At 36.0% G+C, this 23,805-nt stretch overlaps 1 protein-coding gene across 1 annotated transcript; it reads right to left on the bottom strand.

Annotated features, from left to right (window-relative positions):
• Positions 1 to 6,206: 6,206 nt before the first annotated feature.
• SD2-5 (S-domain-2 5) lies at positions 6,207 to 9,905 on the bottom strand. The gene is made up of 2 exons (XM_077354426.1): positions 9,563 to 9,905; positions 6,207 to 8,999 (listed from the first exon to the last, which is right to left on the bottom strand). The coding sequence occupies exons 1-2, from the start codon at positions 9,565 to 9,567 to the stop codon at positions 6,530 to 6,532; spliced, it is 2,475 nt and encodes an 824-aa protein (XP_077210541.1). The 5' UTR covers positions 9,568 to 9,905; the 3' UTR covers positions 6,207 to 6,529.
• Positions 9,906 to 23,805: the final 13,900 nt, after the last annotated feature.

The following is a 23,805-nucleotide window of genomic DNA, read 5'->3' as shown; positions in this document are numbered from 1 at the left end:
TCTTAATTCTCTTTGAACATCATACAAATATGATGTCACATTTCCTTGTAATCCATAAAAATACGGTACATCATTCTATCTGAGTCCATTAAAAAATGGTCTCTTAATTATGTTTGAACATCATACAAATATGATGTCTTATTTCCTTGGAATCCATAAAAATACGGTATATCATTCTAGCTGAGTCCATTAAAAAATGGTCTCTTAATTCTCTTTGAACATCATACAACTATGATGTCTTATTTCCTTGGAATTCGTATAAATACGGTATTTCATTCTCTCTGAGTCCATTCAAAAATGGTCTCTTAATTCTCTTTGAACATCATACAAATATGATGTCTCATTTTATTTGAATCCGTAAAAATACGGTATTTCATTTTATCTGAGTCCATTAAAAAATGGTCTCTTAATTCTCTTTGAACATCATACAAATATGATGTCTTATTTCCTTGGAATTCGTATAAATACAGTATTTCATTCTCTCTGAGTCCATTCAAAAATTGTATCTTAATTTTCTTTGAACATCATACAAATATGATGTCTCATTTTCTTGGAAATCGTAAAAATACGATATTTCATTTTATCTGAGTCCATTCCAAATTGGTCTCTTAATTCTCTTTGAACAGCATACAAATATGATGTCTTATTTCCTTAGAATTCGTATAAATAGGGTATTTCATTCACTATGAGTCCATTCAAAAATAGTCTCTTAATTCTCTTTGAACATCATACAAATATGATGTCTCATTTCCTTGGAATCCGTAAAAAGACGGTATTTCATTTTATCTGAGTCCATTCCAAATGATCTCTTAATTCTCTTTCAACATCATACAAATATGATATCTCATTTTCTTGGAATCCGTAAAAATACGGTATTTCATTCTATCCGAATCCATTTAAAAATGATCTCTTGTTCCTCTTTGGGATCGATATAAATATGATGTCTTATTTCCTTGGAATCTGCATAAATATGGCATTTCATTCTCTGTGAGACCATTCGAAAATGATCTATCTCTTATTTCCCTTGGCCTGTACAATTACAGTGCCTCATTTATGTTGAGCCTGTTTGAAAGCGGTATTTATTTGAAAATGATCTCTCATTTCCTCAATGCCCGTTTGAAAACGGCGCTGCCTCATAATTATCTTTCATTCTGAGTTGCATAATTTTTACAAATCAGATTGGATCCATTTCTTCGTTATTCTAAACTACCAGCTCATGGTGGTAAGAATAAATTATCTTGATTATGTTCTAGGACTTCATCTAGGGGTCTTGCATTAGGTTAGGTTGCATTGTTAAGAGAATCCTTTGTTGATTAACGCTACGCAAAATGGTTCTGTCACTTTTGCTTTGGTATTTGATGACTACGTCATCTTTACCAAAGAGGGGCATCTGTAGACACCCTCATTTTGCTACACTTTAAAAAGTAAAAGATTAGGTAGTTTGTCAAGTCTCGAGTCCATATTCTGCAATAGATTAGGCATCCATGTATTCTAGGGTAGATTTCATCTCATTTTAGGTGTTTGGAAGTTGATTCGCAATCCTAAAGGTTTCTAGAGGTTCTAATGATATCTGGAAGATGAAAGTATAAGTTTCCAAGCAAGTAAAAAAACCTGCTATTTTTAAAAATTCCAGGGTTTCCCTCATTTTTGCCCATTTTTGCATTACAGGAGTATTTTGGTCATTCCCGATGTGTCCCGTTTGACCCCCGAGTTGTGTCTAAGAAATCTTGAGTGATTCCATGAATTTTGAAAAAGCTACTATTTTTAGAATTTCTAAGGATTTTCCCTAGTTTCACAAAAATTTTGTACCTCAGGTTACCCCTAGTCATTTCCAATATGTTTCATTTGATCTCTAGGATGTGTCTAAGGAATCTTGGATCATTGCATAAATTTTGGAAAGCCTACTAAATTTAGAGTATCTCAGGGGTTTCGCTTAACTTGGAAATTCTATCTGTCAATGGCATTTTTGGTATTTTCAAGGGGTACCAAATGATCATGTTTGATATTGCCCACCAAAATTACCCAATTTTAAAAGTTTCTATTTTTGAAGTTTGACCACAAAGACTTTCCATTTTTAACTTTCCCCTTTAAGGGATGAACCAATTTGAGGGTATTTCAGTCGCATTTGGATGTGTAATGGTCGAATAGGGGTATTTCGGTCCAAAAATTATTTTTTCTAAAGGAGATGGTTCGACCATATGTCGATGGTGCACCATAAATGTCATATGGGTTGGATTCATCAATAAAAATTTTAAATTTAAAGGATTTTATTGAATTTTCATTAAAAAAAACTCAAAATAAATGTCACAAGGCACATTGGGCTAAAGCCAACAAAGTGGGGGTCCATGTGGACCCACCGATGTGGGTCGGCCAAATAAGTGGGCGCCCCACATGAGGAGGCCACATGCAAAAATGTCCAATATGGGATGAGGTGGTTGGTGACATCATATTTGTTTTGAAAAAATAATAAAGAAATGAAGAGTTATAATTAGAGAGGGCTTGTATGATCAGGTTACTAAAACAGCCATAACGTTTTACCTTCTCGTCCTAAAAATTTGCAATTATATTTGTTTCGAACGTCTCGAGAAGCTCTACAACTTTCTAGTTTATGACTTTTCTTGAATCAGCCTCTAAATTGGTCAAATATGAGTTCAAACATCGGACAGCCCTTTTTGGACGAAAATCATTCATAAAAGCTAGTTTCCTATGTGAGAAGTCTTCTAGATTGATCTTGAAGGAACTCCACTGTGTAATTTAGCATTGCTTAGCTTGCAAGAAACAAGGTTTAGAAATAAGTTAAATATGAAAATCAAAGAATGAGAAGTCAAAGAACAAATTGGAAACTAACTAAAGATGGGAGCTCACATGGGAATTACTATTTTTCTCTTAACCCCAACTTTTTCTATAAAAACAAAGCACGCACAACCTTTGGATTTTCTCTAGAAATTTTCATCCCTCTCTCTCCTCTATCTTGGAAATTGTTCCATTATTTTGTGTGCCTTGGTGTTCATCTCTTCCACTTGGTTCTTCACAAAGTACTTCCACATATTCAATATATTCAACATATTGGAGGCTAGTTTATGATTCTTTGGGGTTTCTTTTGCAATTAAAACAGTAAGTCAAAGTGTATATCCAAGGATTACTTACCCTAGAGACAAAGAGAGTCAGTAAGGTTGGTCTTCCAAAACCCTTTTTCATGTAGTTTAAATTAGAAGCATGCTCGGATTGAATTTGTGATTTTCTTTGAAAAGCTATGAAGATGAAATTGTTTGCATGTGAAATTTTGAGAAGATAAGGTCAGGTTTAAGTTATTTCATAATCTAAAATTTTTTCTTGAAAAATCTATTTTTTAATATTAAAATCTAATTTTTGAAATTAAGAAGGTTTAAATCCACTTTACAAAGCAACTTCAATAAACCTTTGAAATTTCTTAAAATTTTCAATCTCTGAGCCTTTTGTGTATTAAAAAACATAGAAATCTAAAATTTTCAGAAATTTTGATTTCGTTTTGACCATGATTTGACCTTTTGACCTTTATCCTTAAAGAGGTAAAATTCTAAAGATCGAATTTAAAAAGATGTCAAAACAGATTAAAAATCAACGAAAATTTAAAAATAACAGACTTTTAAGGTTTTGAAACAGTACGAATTGTTTGAAGAATTTCGGATTTTATTTAAGGGGTTTAAAATTTTATTTAATCCAAGGGGTAGTTTTGGAAAAAATTAATTTTTGAAAACTATATAGAGTTTCCAGAGATGAAATTTGGATGAGAAGTAACTAAGACTTTATCTAATTTCCTGTGAACTTTTCAAGATTTTTGGTTGCTGTTAGATACTTGTTTATGATTTTTTATACGAAATTAAGCATGCCATATTAAATCGGAAACAAATAGCAAATTGCCATGAAAAATTCTGAAAATATTTGATCAAGATTTACTGCTGGAATTATATGTTTTCACAAGGTTTGGATTGATTTGGATTAGATTTACTATGTGTTTCTTTGTAAATTCATAATCTGGACAAATATTTTTTAAATAAAAAATTAATAGTAAATCATCATTAAAATTCATGAAACTTTTACAGTAATTCTCTCTAGTCCAGAGAAAGCTACTGTATAATTTTGACTTTATTTCGATTAAATTTTCTATGAGTTTGTGTAAATTTATAATCTAGACAGAAATCTTCAACAAGGAAAAATTGATAGTAAATCACATTTACAATTCATAGAAATTGTACAGTAACATTCTCTGATCAAGATTCAGTTACTGTAAACATTTGAACTTATTTAGATTAGATTAGATTTACTATGAGTTGCTGTGTAAATCTATAATCTGGACAGAACTCTTCAACATTGGATAACTGATAGCAAAATATATTTATAATCCATGAAAATTTTACAGTAATCTTCTCTACTCAAGAGAAAGCTACTGTAAAAATTTCAGCTTAATCTGAATAAGATTTGCTATAAGTTGATGTGTAAATCTCTAATCTGGACTGGATTTCTTTAAAATACTTAAAAAAATGAAAGTAAATTTGAATTGTTATCAAAATTTCCAAAGACATCTAATGCTCTATCATGTATTCAATCTTTAAACTATTGAAATAGAAAGTTTAGGAGCCATTGATTTCCTTTGTTAATTTGCAATGCTATTATAGTTTAATCGCAAAGATTGCGTTCATAATCATATCTTAATTGTGATCAATCCTTAATAATTTGAGCATTTAAATTATATTATGTTGTTGGCTCCGAGGTCCACTGTCTACGAAAATTCTGAGAAATATGCCAGGCAATAACATACTATAACTTACGTGTTAAATTATGCAAGGGTGGAAAGCACGATTCCCTTCTATGAATGCAACTCAAGGCTGAAACTTGCCAATAATAGAGCCATTTGTATTCCTTATATATTATGAATCGAAAATCTTTAAAAAATTGAAAATCATTAACTTAATAAATTAAGGTAATTTGATCCATGCTTTTGGAACCGTTGGATAACGGTATCACTTCGTAAGAACCTTTAGAGCCCCTTTAGGATTCACTTACGTCACGTTTTAGGTCTTAAGGAGTCCTAGAGTTAAGGAGTTCAGCCTCATCACAACCAATTGCTATTATTAGCAATTGAGTTATAGATCTAGTTACACTAGTTATCCCTTTTTCCCATAGGACAAGCCTAGTTACATAGGATGTAGGTTCACCTGCATTAGTCTAATGGATGTATTGCACTTAGATAGGACCATATAACATCTTAGATGGAGTCCTAGGATAATAAAATATACTCAACTTGAACTAAATAATCTTTCTTAAATTGTTAAAACAGTCATTCCAATATAGATTGGTGTCCTAGATGTCTTAGACATGTAACTTAGTTCAGGCACCGAACTACGATCGACTCTTATTCCAGTGAGGCTTGGATACGTAGGCAACTTTGGATGCTTTGAAAGGCATACCAAGCACGAGTCGGTCTACCACAAATGGTGGGGTTTTGTATATTAATTTTTTTTATAAATTCTTAACTAAATATATAGGATTTCTCTCAAATTAGAATTTTAGAAGAACATTTACTTAGATTGAATCCAAACAAATTAAGAAAATCAAGACACATTAGGGAATACATTGAAATTAGATTTTATGATGCATGTCATATAGTTCGCACATTAATAGAGTTAAATGAGCTATTTAAAAGAAATTCAAGAAAGTTAACTTTTGAAATTGAAGACCGGATTATCAGGCAAGAATGGTGCATGTGGTGGTAACTCCCCATACCTTCCATTCTTGTAATCAGGTAACGAATCTAGATTTCTGGTCACTTATAAATCCTAAATCTCTCATCTAGGTGGCGACTGTCATTATCTTTTACGTGAAATTCGGATTGTTTTAGTGATCCCAAGTTTACGGAAAAGATGAATTAAATCAAATAATAAACGGCACACGCCAATCGCGTCGGTACGAGAAACCAAGAGAGAGGGAGGCAGGTCGCGCCGCCCCTCTCGCGGGATCGGATCCCACATTTACCAACCAAAAGTAAAACAAAGTCTTCATTAATAAGACCGGCATATTTAAAACAAAATATATGCATATGCTGGTCTGAGTTAGAAAATAAACTATAAATAAATATACAGAAATCACTGATAGATCAAAAGCAAGTAGGAGTAAAAACCAGAAAAGAATATAAAGAAGTATGGATCCCAAAAGAGATGGCAATACAATAAAGAAGCAATTGAAATAACTATTTTTATTTTTTATTTTTAGTGGCTAATGAAAACTTTGAAGTATGAACTTCTATTTCCAATGAATCTACAACTACAAGCTTGATATAAAATTTCACAGGAGTAGGGCTCAGGCCGTAGCTCTATTGGGTGGTGCTTTTGAAAAAAAAAATTCATACATTGCCTATAGTCTGAATCTAGAGTCACTTTGTCATCTATAACTATACTTGTATAAACTATACACAGCTAATATATAGATCCATCGCAAGCTCCCCATAAAGGATTTCTTTCTGATCATCCCTGTATTGACTCAGTAGCTTATGTTACCTAGGCCCAGATAGCCGCACGGCTGATAGAAATGCATCACTGTTGCAGTCTGATGGTCCTGATGAAATACCCTCTTCACTGACGGATTTGAAAACGTTTGAATACATTCGAAAACCAATTTGAGAGGACGATGGTGGCTGAGGTACATCAGAGAGACCTTCAAGCATTTGAACTACTTTAGCCATAGACGGTCTTAGATGCATATCCTCCTGGATACACCACAAAGCAACCTTGATCGCAGTAAACACTCTCTCATCATGTTCATTGAACAGTAACTTGGAATCAAGAATTTCCTTTAGTTTTCCTTCCTCCATCTTTTTGAAAGCATACGTAGGAAAATGGGCTTTCTCAGAAATCTCTGCTTGGTCGTAATTCTTTCTCCCCCCAATAATTTCAAGCAAGACCATACCAAAGCTGTATACATCGCTCTTCTCTGATATGGCGTAGTTTGTGATCCATTCCGGTGCAAGGTAACCCCTAGTCCCCCTAAGTGTTGTGAACACATGGCTCTGTTCTCTGCTCATCAATTTTGCTAGCCCAAAATCTGAGACCTTAGCAAGATAATTATCGTCTAGAAGCACGTTCTCCGGCTTTATGTCGCAATGAACTATTTTCTCACTGCAGTCCTCATGGAGATATGCCAACCCTTTTGCGGTTGCCAAAGCTATATTGAATCTCTTATCCCAATCTAACAAAAATCCATCCCTATTATTTTGAAAAATCCATCTATCAAGAGACCCTTTTGCCATGAATTCATATGCGAGAAGGCGGTGTGTACCCTCTGCGCAGAAACCACGGAGTCTAACCAAATGCAAGTGATGGATGCTGCCTATGATGCTAACTTCAGCGCGAAACTCTTTTTTCCCCTGACCAATACCCTCCAATTGTTTTACAGCAATTCGGGTCCCGTCTGGTAGCACTCCTTGATAGACTGAGCCAAACCCACCCTGACCAAGTTTCACTGTAAAATTATTAGTCGCTGTTTGAAGCTCTTTGTAACTGAAACGGATGGGCATTCCCGATAAATTCTCCAAGAAATTATCCTCTTCTGAGGAACCCTGTGGTGGCTCGGGCGGTTTCTTTTTTCGGTAATACCGAACAGCAAGAAAAACCATAGAAACAATTACTAGTACAGTTGCAAGAGCTATGATCACGACAACAGGGAAATGTTTCTGACCATTGTTTCCCTCCTGCCCAGGATTAGGACTACTGTCTCCATTGCTCGAGACCTTAACATATGAAACATAGTGGGTTGAGTTGGTTTGCGACTGTTGTAAGCTTCCAATCTGGCCAAACAAAAAGCAATTCCCCGAATTTTTGTCGAAGAACAAAGCATTGCATGAGCAGTTACCCAAGCATGTGTCTTTGCAACTTGTGAGATTGGCATTTTGAATGGGTGAAACAAAGTCAATAGCAAAATACTCAAGGTCATCCCCAATGTTAAATAGCTCAAATGCACCATTAGAGCTACATGGAGAAACAATATTTGGCATGCAATTTGAACCAGAGCTAAGGACAGCAGGACACCGGCATCGGTTGTCCCCATCACATATATAATACGGACCGCAAGGCTCAGGCGTTTGACATGGATCTTTAGGTATCTGTATTGTTTCAGCAACGGGCGATCCTCCACTTTGAAGATTGTAGAATGAGATAAATCCGTCAGTGCCCAAAGTAGCAGCCCATGTGGCATTTGGATCAGAGGTTTCCGAGAAAATGAATTGCCAAAGTAGAGAGTGATTTTGATCATACGCCTGCCATGAATTGGAAATTAAAGACACAAAATAGATCTCCCCATCGACCTTATTGACTGTTTTTCTGCTGTCCTTTTGCATAGACCAATATTGCTGTGTGGGGTCGAAATCTGTGTAGAATATCAGATCCCCTGACTTGATCTCGACATAATAGCTTAAATTGTTGCTGTTAGGGACACTCGTCAATTTCATTCCATCAGTAAAGTTCTGATCAGATAAAAGAGTGTCTGTAGGATTGATAAAACTCTGCCACATAGGCCTAACATTATCACCTAACAAAACCAAGTTGCCATTATCCTGCAACTCCATGGATGTGACTCCTTTCCCTGAAGTATTAGTCGACCAAATCACACGACCGCTAGATTGTAGATAGGCATTCCCGTCGTTGCCGAGCATGAACATATCAGAGTTTCCAACCAGAGAGCCTTCATTGGCAGCCCAGACAACTTTTGAACTGCCCACATGGATAACCCCTATCAGAAATAACGTGACGTCCTGCGATGTAATGAAACCAAAGGCAAAATTCGTGTTGTTTGATAACAGAAACAGCCCTGACTTGTCAACCCAATTCATCTGACTCCCTCCAAAACCCAAAGGAATATTACCAGTTCTCTGAATACTAGCTGTACAGATTCCAGAGAGAAGGAATACAGACAAACATACTGTGGCTACCAGATGAACAAGAAGCCGAATGTTCATCACTGCCATGTACCTGATTTCAACTTTCCAAATTCAGCAAAATGGCCAAAAAGTAATTTTTTTTTCTTTTTGTGTGTATGTGTGTGTGTGTGTGTGTGTTCTAGCCTTAGGAATTATGATTCTACAGTAGTCGATAGATAAACTGAATCATTAACTTCATAATGAAAGACTAAAGTGGCAGAGAAGGTAAATTGACAAAGACAAAGAAAACCCAAAATTTCCTATGTATAGATGAATACGTCCATCAGCTTCCCCTTCGGCTCTTGAACATAAATTACCCATTTTCTATTAAACCCTAACCCAGAGCCTTTTGCAGTAAATCAGACATCCAAAAGCAAGTGAAAAAGCAAAGCAAAATTAGTTAAAATGCAGAATTATTAGCTACATAAATGGGGTTTCTTCATATAGCTATGCCACTATCAGCATACTGAAAATGACATTCATCAATGCTATGTGAGGCGCTTTATCAGATAATAATAACAACCACAACAACAATAACAAATCAGTAGAAAAGGAGTTCAAATTTCAAAGAAAAGCAAAGCTGCAAATAAAAGAGAAAGGATTTGAGGAAATAACGTCATTTTTTCAGTCTGCTGGGGATAGCTATGTATTTGCAGAGGCGTTTTTTGAGTCCTTCATGGTTAAAAACTAAGGAGGCTGAAAAATCTTCTCATTTCTGAAAAATTCCAACAATTTGTGTCAAGCTGGTTCGAAATCTATGGATTTGGGCTGTCGGGTGATTTAAGACGGATCGATGAATGCCAAAGAGGATTAAGCGGAACAATCACATTCATCCTGGTCCGATCCGATCGGATCTTTGGTTTTATGGATTTTCCTCTGTTTTTGGTTTGATGGGTTAATTAAAATGTAGGTGGGGATGAACATGCATTTATTACGTCTTTGCAGAAAGCGAGGAGAACTTGAAGGCTATCACCAAATGAACAGGTAGCACCAACCACTTCTTTGGATTCCCGAAATTACCCCCTGCTCTTTTTAGGAAAAAAAAAAAGCATTCACATGTGCGACCACGTGGACCTGTTCTGGACGATTGATATGCCCGGCCACCACGACCACGCCCATTGCTGCATAGGGCTGGCAATTTCAACCGAAAAAGCGGGGATCCGCCCCGCCCCACCCCGTTTGGGCGGGGGATTTCCCAATTTGAGAGGGGAAGGGGATTTTAAAAATTCCCCGGTGCGGGGAGGGGAAGGGGAAGGGGATGGAGTTGTCCCCGCCCTGCCCCGCCTCGCCCCGTTAATCAATGCCATTTTTTTGTATATTTTTAAGTGTTTTTTTTAGGAAAACTACTAGAAACTCTGTGGATCGGCTACAAGATTCCCCCAAACATAGACTTAGCTTGTCTTTTCCTTTTAATTAGCTTCTGAGAGCATTTTGGGAACTATAATAACCTTTTGACAGATGTTGAAATAATAAAGACAAGCTGAGTGAGTGAGTGTATGTAATTATCAAAAAATCGTAGTGCCAACATCGGTAGCCAAAATAAATTGCATTTTATTATTAAAAGTATGGTATGGCCCGCACCATACGATGATCCAAACCATCCATTAGATGGGGCACACCCTAAATAGGTTGTGTCCCAAAAATCATTTCCATAGGTTGATCCTAACCCTCCGATCTATAGAGGAATAGGATCATTCAGTACCTCTACAGATCGGAGGGTTAGGATCAACCTAAGGAAATGATTTTTTGGGCGCAACCTATTTAGGGTGTGCACCATCTAATGGACGGTTTGGATCATCCTATGGTGCGGGCCATACCTTACTTTTAATAAAGTCAAGAGTGCGATCATCAGAATACGGTAGTGCTCATAACATTTTCCAAAATTAATGATCCAAAATGGGGTTTGGATGTTGGGTACTCTAAGTGGCAGGCTATGATACCACTTGATCTAAAATTGAAGTTGGATCGAATCCAATTACCAATGTGCGGAAATCCCATCATCCAACAACAGCTACTGTCGGTCCAATGGGTCCATCCATCCATCGTCCACACACAAATACCGAATATGGATCTGCCCTCTCTTATTAAATCTTCAAGTAAAAAAACACTGCAAACAAGTGAAATCTGGACGTTCGTTGCTGCCCAGCATTTCAATCAATATATAAAGAAGAGAAGACAAACTCCTTATACCAATCTCTTGCTAATTTAATTAACAGCTAGCCTATCGATTGTTAGTTTATAACATTTTTATATATTGAAATTGCATCAAGTTGATTAGGGACATCCAGCATTAGTGTATCAATGACTAAAGAGGGGGTGATGTTGGGGCGGGGCGGGGCGGGGATTTTGTCCCTGAAGGATGCGGGGAGGGGAAGGGGAGGGGAAGGGGATTAGATATTCCCCGCGGGGAGGGGAGGGGGATTCCCCACCATCCCCGCAGAGGGGAGGGGAAGGGGAGGGGGGAAATTCCCCGCAGAGGGGAAGGGGTAGGGGACCCCAACATCCGGCCCCGACCCGTCTCGTTGGCAGCCCTATTGCTGCATACCCCACCTCGTTTGAATGATCAGGCCCTTTATAGTTGGGGCTCTAATAATTAGTGCTTCAAAAATTATAATCAATTCCCACTATGTTGAGGGCAGTTAGAAAAAAGGGATTTCATTTGAAAAATAAAGACCAAACCCTATGTTGTGACACATGGGTAAGAAGAAAAGGAATTGAGCTCGAATCCCCACCAAAAGAAAGAATCACTGTGGAAACGAACAAATGGATCATCAATTCCACTTTGTTCTTCATTTTCCAAACGAAATTCATTTTGGGAGAATTTATATGATGCCCGACCGTCAAAACATCAATGGCAGATATAGACAAAACCTACAAAACCTACTCTCTTGATTTCCGAACTAGGGAAAAGTTAAAAAAGGGAGTTTCTCTTGGATAAAAATCAAGAGAGAGAATAGACCTGGCAAACGGGCGGGCTAGGCAGGGTTTGACCCGGCCCGTGTGGGTCCGGGTCAAACGGGCCTGGTCAAAATGACCCAAAAATTTTTACGGGTCACTAAGCTTGGACCCGCACCCGGCCCGTACGAGCCGGGTCGACCCGCGGGTCACCCGTGTTTTTAGTAAATTTTTTCTTTTTCGGTTTTTTTTATAGTTTTTATAGGTATTTGCTAGCCACCTTCTCCAAAGGCTACTTGTCGCCCATCCTTTGCAACTGATGTGTTAGAGAGATTTGTCTTATTAGTCGTGGTGAAAACTGCAAGTAAATACTTTCGTGGAAAGGTGGCTAGAAATAATAAGTACCGAAAAAGCTAGTAATATTAATCATAATGTACTAAAGTTTTAGAGGAAAATTACGGAAAAAGTTTTATAAAGTAGAAAAATTACGGAAAAGTATCGAAAAAGGTTCCTTTATATGACAATTGCATAAAAACTACAAAGAAGAGGTATAGAAATATGACAATTACCTAAAAACTACCTTTTTGTCACTTCTACGGGCACCGGCGGGTCCACCCGGACCCGCCCAGTTTTGACGGGCCGAGTCAACTTAGAAACGGTTCTCAAAACGTTGACCCAGACCCGGAAATTATGGGCGGGCCGAGTCGACCTGCTTATTGCCAGGTCTAGGAGAGATGGTTCTCTCTCTCTGCCCTTTATGGTTTGACGGTCGGGCACCATATAATTTCTCCCATTTTGGAATTCATACTCTCTTATTCCTAACACTAAATACAAAATCAAGTCACATACCATGTAAATGTAATTCTTAGAAAACATTGTTCAAAGTATTTGGAGGTGCACAATGAAGATGTTCAAAGTATAGATTGTATGTAAGTAAATATTCTATTTAGGTACATAGAAAATGCTATTTAGTCTTTTCAGTGGAATCGGTTGTGGTAGCCGCAGCAGGAATGACAAATAACTTCACCAATGACAAATGTAGGAAGCGCAACAGCACCAAACTCCTTCTGACAATAGTAGTAGGAGGTCGTCTAGTTCTCTTCTTGCCATGAAGTCAGGTATAAAATCTGGTGCACTAGAAACGTGGTCTATAAAATGACAAAGACTTGGATGAAGGAAGTATCACGTAGCTAGAGGATGAGGATGGCGGTGATGGCAATGAACAACACATGTATGATAGTTAATACTCTCTAATATCTTATATAAAGTGTGGCCACTAACAATATTGATTATCATAACCCCAGCTGCAATGTCTCTCTTTTGTCTCATGGATCTTAACTCGTGATGCCCTGCAAAGACCAATGGTCTTCATTACTCTTAAAAATGATCTTCATTACTTAAAAACAATTTTAAGTCAATAATAAGTGTTGGACTCAAAATCCAAAATCAACTGGCCCAAGTTAGTGGTTCACCTTGTCTAGATCATGAAAGGACTCAAACAACATCACTCTAATCCAAAACTATGTTGCTTCGCTTGCTCAATGCCATATTAATGCAAAAATACACAAACTAATGTGTTCATAATATGGTTCAAAAAAATACACAAGAACTGATGAATTATGAACCGGCTTGAAAAATAAGCGGTTTGAATCTCACCTCAACTTTTAACATACATATTTTCAGCTCTCATATATATTTTTGACCTTCCTACTCTTTATGATCTACTTCTGACTTGGAGATTAGAGAAGATTTAAACTGGTTACCTGACTTCAACTAAAGAAGGTACAAGAGTGGATCAATTAGCGAGTATAAGCATACCAAAGAAGCCTATACCAATAACGAACTGAGTTCATATAAAAGTTACAAACCACGAACTACTAACCCGAACCCGAATCTAGCAAATAAATGAACAAAGTAACATAGATCCAAACGATCCAATTGATGGGCCACCGCTTGAATTGGAGGTAACCTAAATATAATGCATTCAATATCTACCCATGAACCACTTAAAGAGCCAGGTACGTGGATGTTCATCTTCATTTTTTTGGCTGTTCCAACCCATTAACATCTACCCTGCCTTGATGGGATGATCTTATCCCCTTGATCAATCAATCTTACATTTAGGATTCTGCCAAGATAAGTTTAATTGTTGATTTCTATAGTCTTCATCTATAGTGCATTTGTCTGTTCGGCCAGAGAGCAGAATCAATGTGATTTGATTAAGATGGCACATAAAGATCAATGAGAATTACACATAAATGTCTTGTCTAGAGTCCCAAAATTGATCTGTAGGATGAAAGGACAAAAAATATCACTTCAATCTAAGCCGTCTAATTCATGGGCCACCTCTCGAATTGGATTCAACTTTAATATAGTGATCTGTTCCAAGGTTTCAAATTTCGGTTTCGGAATGCATTTCGTCCCGCACTGAAACCGATTTTTCAGCCGACATTTTGAAATTTCGGACGAAATCTAATGAAATCAAATCGAATAATATTTTATACCGTACAAGATCTCCAACGAAATTACTGAAAATTTGGCTGAAAAATATTAATTAATAATTTAAAATCCAAATTTTTGGGAGATTTTCTTTTCTTGAAATTTCGTTCCTAAATTTCAATGAATCGAAATTTTGTACCATTTCAACTTTACCCAATTTCGATTTCGGGGTTGACTGAAACCCTAAATTTCATATTACGGTCGAAATTTAAAACCTTGATTTGTTCACAAATGATTCCATTGATCAAATGGCTAGCTATGATCAACCTACAGAGACATGGGTGTATGCGTGCCAATTGGGTCGTATAGATGTTTCTGCACACTTTGATATCTTCATCTATAGCTTAAAAAATCAGCAATTAATTTAACATTTTGCACAAGAGCTATGAATTATTGATGGGCAGCTTGAAGCATTAATAGTAAAATAATTTTAAAAATGTATAATTTATTAATTAAACGTTATTTTTAATAAATTTCAATTGATAAATTGATTTACAATAAATGTTGCATATTTTGTATTAATTATATAATTTTAATTTAGTAAACCTTTTGTAACATTTTGCACATTAGTCCTGAATTTTTGAAAAATTTGCCACCCAAATTTATTCTTGAATATGAACTTTGTAACTATGGGTCCACTTTCAAATAACAAATGAAAGTTTCCGACTAGGGAGAAGGGGTGGACATGGTTCGGTTCGGTTCGGTTTTGGGGTATACCCAGAACCGAACCATATATAATCAGTTCCCTGAAATTGGAACCAGAACCGAACCATATATGTTTGGAACCGAACCGAACCAGAACCATATATAATCGGTTCGGTTCAGTTCTAGGTTTACTCAACCTTCACCAAATGTAGATATTTTGCCTAATCGTGTTAATAAACGGGTTGGTTTGGTTTGGTCCTGTTTATATATGAACTACAAACACTAATTAATAGGCACAAATTTGGGCAATGCAAAAATTATATATGAACTACAAACATGCACAAATTTGGGATAATTAGGCACAAATTTGGGGGGTGAATTAAAATTTCAAAGGCAAAGAAACACGTTAAAAAGGGGTGAATTAAAAAGGGGTGGGGTGATTTTATCAAATGAGGAGGCATTGGGTTTTAAGGTGAGGGTCGGTTCTCGTTTCGGTTTTCGGTTCTGGGATCCCAAACCCAGAACCAAACCGAATTTCCACCGGTTCTAGGATATCAGAATTGGAACCGAGCCATATAGATATGGAACCGAACTGAACCATATGCGCCGGATCAGTTCGGTTCCTCGGTTCGAGCCGGAACCATGTCCACCCCTACTAGGGAGCATGTATGAAAATGTCACGGGAAGATGAGAATAGTCATCCAAGGCTACTAAAGTTGTTTCCTCCCCCGGATCTCCACGTCCTTATAGGGTGTGTTTGGCGTACCATTTGAAATAGCGTTTGAAACGCCGTTTTGCAAAACAGTATTTTGGTTCAAAACGACGTTTTCATGTTTGGTTGGCCAGATCAAAATGGCATTTTAAACGACAAATGGAGGTATTGTGTGTTTGGTTGCAAATGCCCCAAAATGGAGTTTTAGTGTTAAAATGACAAAAAGGGGCATTGTTTGGTTGGCCTCAATGTATCTCAACTACTCTCTCATTAGGACCAATATTAAAGGGTCATTAGGATCTCATTCAAACACAATTAAAATTAAACATCATTGCCATAAATAGTTATACTATTGTTCACAAAAAATAAATTTAAAAAGTAGCACAATGAGGAGTTTAAGTAAGCACATAATTCATCACGAATGTTGTCCCGAACCGAACCCATGAAAGCATCATCATGTGCATAGTCAAATGTATCATTCTGATCCATAGCATGATCATAACCCAAACCAACATTAACAGTAGGCATATATGTATCATCATGGTCAGCTTTATCAACCTCCTCATCATGACTTGCATGCTTTCTAATGTAGTTGTGTAGTGACATTGATGCTACAATTAGTTGAATCGGGGTGTTCAAATCGAATTTGGGCATTTGGGATAGCAAGGCCCATCTATTTTTCCATACACCAAATGTACGCTCTATAATGTTCCTAAGAGAGGCGTGTGCTTGATTAAATTGCTCATTTGAACCACTTATTGGTTGAGTACCATGTTGAAAAGCTGGAACATGTGATCTTTCTCCCTTGTATGGGGCCAAGTATCCCTTCATATTGGGGTAGCCGGCATCAACCACATAATATTTATCTACATCAAAATTTGAAAAAAATTATGTAAGATATTATATATTATATTATATTAAATTTACAGTATTATTTGTGTACTTACCTCCCCTTGGGTGAGGAAAATTAAGATCCAGCGTACGCAGTGTCTCTGAAAAAATCCTTGTGTCATGAGCAGCACCTTCCCCCCTGCTCATGTAAAGGTGAAGCACATGTCTGTGGGAACCGATCCCGCGAGAGGGGCGCGGCCCGCCTCCCTCTCTTGGTCTCTCGTACTCACGCGAATGGCGTGTGCTTTTTATTATTGATTTAATTCATCTTTTTCGTGAACTTAGGATCACTAAAACAATCCGAATTTCACGCAAAAGAGAATGACCAGAGTCACCACCTAGGTAAGGGACCTAGGACCGATAAGTGACACAACAATGATCTGCGGTCCCAGAAGCCTAGATTTGTTACCTGATTACAAGAATGGAAGGTATGGGGAATTACCACCACATGCACCATTCTTGTCCGGTAATCTGGTCTTCAATTTCAAAAGTTAACTCTCTTGAATTTCTTTTAAATGGCTCATTTAAACTCTTTTGATGTGCGAACTATGTGACATGCATCCCAAAATCTAATTTCAATGTAATTTCTAAATGTGTATCTTGATTTTCTTGATCTGTTGAGATTCAATATATGTGAAAGTTCTCCTAAAATTCTAATTTGGGGAAAAATCCAAAGTGATTTAGTAAATTTAATTTAGGATTTTAAATGAGAGAACAAATAAAAAACTACCCTAAAAACCCCGCTGATTGTGTGTGGGGCCGACTCTTGCGATGAATGTCATCCAAACATCCAAGCTGCCTACATACCCAAGCCTCACTAGGATCAGAGTCAACGTAGTTCGGTGCCTGAACTAAGCTACATGCCTAAGACATCTAGGACACCAATTTAAATTAGACTGACTGTTTCAACAATTTAAGGGATTTTTATTTAATTCAAGTTGAGTAGCTTTTATTATCCTATGACTTCATCTAAGATGTTATATGGTCCTATCTAAGTGCAAGACGTTCCCTAAGCTAATGCAGGTGAACCTACATCCTAGGTTAACTAGGCGTGTCCTATAGGGAAATGGGTTAACTAGTGTAACTAGATCTATGGCACGGTTGCTATCCATAGCAAACGGCCGTGATGAGGCTAGACTCCTAACTCTAGAACACCCTAAAACCTATAACACAATGTGACGTAAATGTTCCTAAGGGGCCCTAAAGGTTCCTACGATGGGAGACCGCAATCCAACGGTTCCAAAAGCATGGATCAAATGAACTTAATTTGTTAAGTTGCTGATTTTTTAGTTTTTAAAGGGGTTCTTAATATCTAAAATTTAAGAAAAACCTAAAGCTCTAAGGGCTGACATATTCTTATGCATAGGTTGCCTTCATGGAAGGGAATCATGCTTCCCACTCTTATACAATTTAGCATATAAATTATAACACCTTATTGCGTAGCATGTTCTCAGGATTTTTGTGGACAGAAGACCTCGGAGCTAACAACATGCTATAGTTTAGATACCTAGACTATATAAGATGGATGCAATTAATAAGCGATTATGAATTCAACCTTTGCACTTAGAATAACCTAACACTCTAAATTCAAAAGAAAACTACTAACATCTATGGCTTCTGTTTAAATGGTTTAAGAATTACATTCTTACTGAAAGGTTTAGATGTTGTGAAAATTTTCATAATTTTTTGGAATTAAAATCATTTTTTAAAGGATTTTATCAATTCGAGGCCAGATTGGTGATTTACAAAGCAACACACAGAAAATCTATTCCAATTAAGTTCAAATGTTCTAAGTAACATGAGGATCATAAATTAAGCTTAATTTAAAAATTATATTGATTTTTATTATGATTTACTATTAATTTTCTATTTGTAATAGCTTGAGTCTAGGTTGTTGATTTACAAAGTAACCTATAGCAATCGGATTCTAATCAAGTTCTAATTTTTACACAAACTTCCTCATAACGTGATAAGATTACTCTAAAACGTTCATGAATTAATAAGGTGATTTACTATCATAATCGTATTTTATTAGATTTAGTTCAGATTGTATGAATTACAAAACAACCCATAGTAAATAAATTTTAAATTAATCCAAAATTCTACAGTAAGAATATAATTATGATACCAAACTACTGTAAAAATTTCATTAATTTCTATTGTGATTTGATATCAAATAAAAGTAACACAAAATATGGATATTTTGGAAGAATCAATCAACAGGCATACTTAATGACATCCTAAAATCAAAGCAAAATTAGAGTAGATATAATATATATCATTATATTTCTATTCCAAATTTCAGAACTTTAAAATCTAAATTTCTCCAAGAAACCATATTTTTAAAGAAAAGTTCACTTGTTTCATAGAAAATAAAAACTCGCTTTATTAAACAAAAATAAAAAACCATATTAAATCTTTATAACAATTCATGAGAATTTTTCTAAGATATACCAGTAATATATATTACTGGGTTGTGAAGACAAATTTCAGAATTAATAGATTTTATCATAAGAAATAATTATGGCACGCAAAACGAAGCTTGGGTTGGAAAACAATGAATAAAATATTTTTTTCAAAAGTTTTTTAATGAAAATTCTATTTATATATAAACCTAATATCTGGAAAGTGTCATGAGTTTTCATTTTTTTTTGATATTTATTAAAAATAGCCCAAATTTAAAATAATTTAAAATAGGATTAAACATATTCTAAAAAATCCAAAATTTTTTGAGTGATCTGAAAATCTAAAAATTGGTTTACAAATAAATTCCCATCGAATTTGGATTTGATTTGACCTATTGTTTCTTTTATTCTTCGAGAAATAACCATTTTCTAGGTTATCTTTCGAAAAATAAAATGGAAAATAAAACAATCAACCATGGTCGAAAATTATATTTTTCAGTAATGTTTAATTTTATATTAAACTCAGAAAATATTAGGTTTTGGAAAACACAATAATTTGGAGAACTTGCTTTGAAAATCTCATTCAAAACCCATATTGAAGAAAGATCGAAGGAAATCAATATTTTTATGGACAAAAATTAATTTTCCAGCAAAAATCTGAAAAATAAAAGATCATGATTTATATTATATCATACTCAAATTTCATCAAAAAACTCAATCTTTTAGACCATATTTGAAAATTTAACCTTTTTTGACTAAGAATTTCATCATTCGAAAAGAGATAACCATTTTTCTCAAAAATATTTTCTAATGAAGTCCAAATATCTTTTACATGGATGCAATTTTAAATTTTGTCAAAAATGTTAGGATATAAACCACAACACAATAAAATCATAGCGTTTGAGTTCAAGAAAAATAATCTCATATCACCTTCAGTGCATTTCCTTGAAAAATAAATCCCTCATCAATGACATCTAAAATGACATGATCTATGGATTTGAGATAGGCTTGCATTTGTGCTTTCCAAACTCCATAATTCGTTCCATCAAAGAATGGAGGAATTAGGGTGGATCGGCCTTTTTCAAAATCCATAGGGATTGTCACAGATCTTTTCTCTTGAAGATTTTTAAAGTTAAAAATCTCTTTAAGAGCCTAGGCTTTGATACCAAATGAAATACATGTGTGACAATCCAAGAGGGGGTGAATTGGTCAATTAGAAGTTTTAGGCTTAATTAAGAGAAGATTAAAAATTAATCCTTTAATTAAGCACTAATTATTCTAACCCTTGTTCAAATAATCATGTTAGTGAAACCTAGGGATTAGACATTCTAATCATTCACATTTGCTAACCCTTGTTCAAATAGATATTATAATACAATTTAGGGTTTAGACATTCAACTTAAGTGCATTTACTAACCTTGTTAAATTAAAGCATAAACATAAGTAATGTTAGAGATTACCAATCACCACATGTGCAAGAGAAGGAAAGGAAGAGAGAGAGAGAGACAATGAACACAAGATTATAGTGGTTCGGTCTAGCACAAGACCTACTCCACTCTTCACGTCCACGCGTGAGTTCTACTATCTCGATCATCCTTCAAGGCCGGATCAATGAGCCATTACATGTCCAAACTTTTCCATTATCAAGGGCCAAAGCGAAGCCCGCTTTTCCATTCTCAAGGGCCAAAGCGAAGCCCATCTGCACGAAGCCTTCGGCGAGAGGACACACCCTCATATACCGTCTTCGCCTTTCTTAACAGGCCGAAGAGGAGACTCTCGTCTTCACAATTCTTAATGGGTCGAAGAGAAGACCCTTAATGTACAAAGAAAATAAAAAACACTCAATGCCTCTTGTAAGCCTAATGGTTTCCACCTTGGCATTCCCATCTTATTTTGATGATTCCAATACACAAGTGATTTATGATCACTAATGTGTTTGATTGTTTAAGTTGTAGATCTTAATTGTGCTAAGACAACATTGCTTGGATTGAGGCTAAGAAGATCTCATTGGACCACATCATGAAGGCCAAAGTCATCGGAGTCCAAGACGAATGAAGACTTGAAGAATCGCATTGAAGATCGAAGTCATTTTAGATTGTAAAAGATCCAATCTTAAAATAGATTTTAGAGGCATAATTAAGTTAATCTCACACACCCCTAAAATGTATAAGTGATTGTCCTTGTGGTGTTCCAACACTTTGGAACCCTCATAACAATCCCAAGTTGGTGAAATATTGGAAGCCCAGAAACAAGAGTTGAAAATCTGCTGCTGATAGGCTTCTCGGAACTCCGAGAGAATTCTCGGAGCTCCGAGAAATGGTCCAGTAGAAATATTCAAACTTCTGTTTGTATTCCCGGAACTCCGAGATTTTTCTCGGAACTCCGAGAAATATTCTCGGAATTCCGAGAACACTATAACGGTCTGATTTATAGCCGTTGGAAATTTTTGCAGGAATTACCACTATGCCCTTGAACGGTCATATTTTGGTTTTCCTATATATATGGGCATTCTAAACTTCAAAGACCATCAATCCTAACACTCTAAAACTTCATTTGAACATCCAAAGAGTGAATCAAACTTGATTATGCCTCTCATCCTCTACGATTAGGATTTGGATCATAGGCTTAAATTTGTACATCTTCTACAAAGTTGTAAACCCTTGTGAGGGATTATTTTTAGTTCTTTCTTTCTTTATCAAGATTGTATTCGGGCGAGTGTTCGGAGAAGCGTAGCCCACTCTCCGTGGTGAAGATTGCCACCAAGGTTAAAGGTAATCGGAATTTGTAATCGGCACCGATCTTCGCCGAAGTTAAGAAGATCACATAGTGAAGCCATCAACGGGTTTGGTTGGTGGAGTGGATTAGGCCTCGCGTTTTGAGGACCGAACCACTTTAAATCTCGGGTGCACTCTCTCTTGAACTCTTGCTCTTTATTTGCATTGCACCTTTAGATTTAGCTTGTGTGCTTGAATTTCATTGTTGATCTCTTAATTTTCATATTAGGTTTGAGTTTTTCAAAAGGTTAAAACTTGCTAGCAACCTAATATTTTTCACTCCTCATTGTTGCCATTTCGGGACCACCTTTGGATTTTCACTTGGTAATAGAGCCTTGGCTCTTAAAAGATTTTCTTATCTTAAAAATCTTTGGTAATTTTTTTCTTAAATTTCAACAAGGGAAAGATCATAAGATCTTTGGCAAGTTTTCGAATTGTGAAATGGCAAATACAAATGGAACTGGACTTCCGGAGGGCCATTCCACAACTAGACCTCCCTTCTTTAATGGGTCCAACTATGGACATTGGAAGACAAGGATGCGCATCTATCTTCTTTCGATAGATGTGGAGCTTTGGCACATTGTTGAAAATGGATACATGTTGCCTTCCAAACCATTTGAAGAATGGAATGTCGTAGAGAAAAGGCATGCAAATTTAAATTACAAAACCATAAACTCTTTGTTTTGCGCCCTATCTACGGAGGAGTTTAATAGAGTAGCTCTTTTTTATTCGGCCAAGGTTATTTGGGATACACTTGCCGTTACCCATGAGGGAATATCTCAAGTTAAGGATTCCAAAATAAACTTGTTAAAGAGCAAATATGAAATGTTTAGAATGGGTCAAAATGAAAGCATTTCCAAAATGTATACCCGATTTTCTAAAATTTCTAATGAACTAGCTAATCTTGGTAAATCTTATCCTACTAATGAGCTTGTGAGTAAGTTGCTTAGGTCACTTCCTCTACATTGGGATCCAAAGGTCACTACGATACAAGAATCAAAGGATCTCAAGACGCTAACCGTGGAAGAGCTTGTAGGATCTCTCATCACCCATGAGATGCTCCTCACTAGCCGACAAGAGGAGAAGAAGCCAAAAGAGAAGGAAAAAGAAAGCCGATCTCTAGCTCTAAAGGTCTCCAAGGTAAAAGCGGACTCATCATCCTCAAGTGAGGCGGATAGTGATGAAGAAGAAGCTTTAAGAAAATCTAAAAGCTTATGGAGAAAGAAACATAAAAAGGATAAAAAGAAAAAGAAAGAAGAAAGCGATGTTGAGTGAGTTATAAGATGCTACAATTGCAAGAAGACGGGGCACAAAAGACCGGAGTGTCCGCTTCTCAAGTCATCTTCCTCAAAAAACAAGGGAAAGAAGGATTGGAAGAAGCATAAGGCTCTTGCCGCCGGTTGGGATGCGTTTAGCATGTCGGGCAAAAGCTCAAGTGAAGGGGAAGAAAATAAAAAAGATGATCTTTGCTTCATGGCATTCACCCATGAAGATGAGGTAAACTCTAACCCATCTTGTAATTCATCAAGTAGCGATAGTGAAAAAATATCTTATGATGAATTGTGTAGCACCTTGCATTCTCAAATTTCAAAAAACAAAGTTCTTAAAAAATCTATTTCAAAATTAGAAAATGAACTTGATTTTTTGAAAAATGAATCATTTTCTTCCATATCTAAATCTCAAGCACAAATTGAAAATTTTAAACTTGAGATTAAAATCCTTAAGGGTTGTTTGGATGAGAAAACTTGCCAATTAGCACAATTTCAAGATGTGGCAAGCTCTTCGAAATCTTATGAAGATGAATTTAATGATTTTTTAAATCAAATAACCCATATTCATAATGAAAATGAAAGGTTAAGATTATGTCTCCATGGATTCTTAAATGGTGACAAAATAATTGACATAATCTTAAAGAAAGCTAGTCATAGACCTAATAATGCATTTTATGATAGAACTAGCTTATCTAACCCTCATGTTAGATGCCATTATTGTGGAATAAATGGTCATTACCAATTCCAATGTGCATCTAAGATTAGG

This window comes from Tasmannia lanceolata, unplaced genomic scaffold (assembly GCF_043159265.1).
Source record: "Tasmannia lanceolata isolate RefF3 unplaced genomic scaffold, GAP_Taslan_0.1 ptg000015l, whole genome shotgun sequence".
NCBI classification, from domain to species: Eukaryota; Viridiplantae; Streptophyta; class Magnoliopsida; order Canellales; family Winteraceae; genus Tasmannia; species Tasmannia lanceolata.
This window is presented reverse-complemented; position numbering and strand designations above follow the sequence as displayed.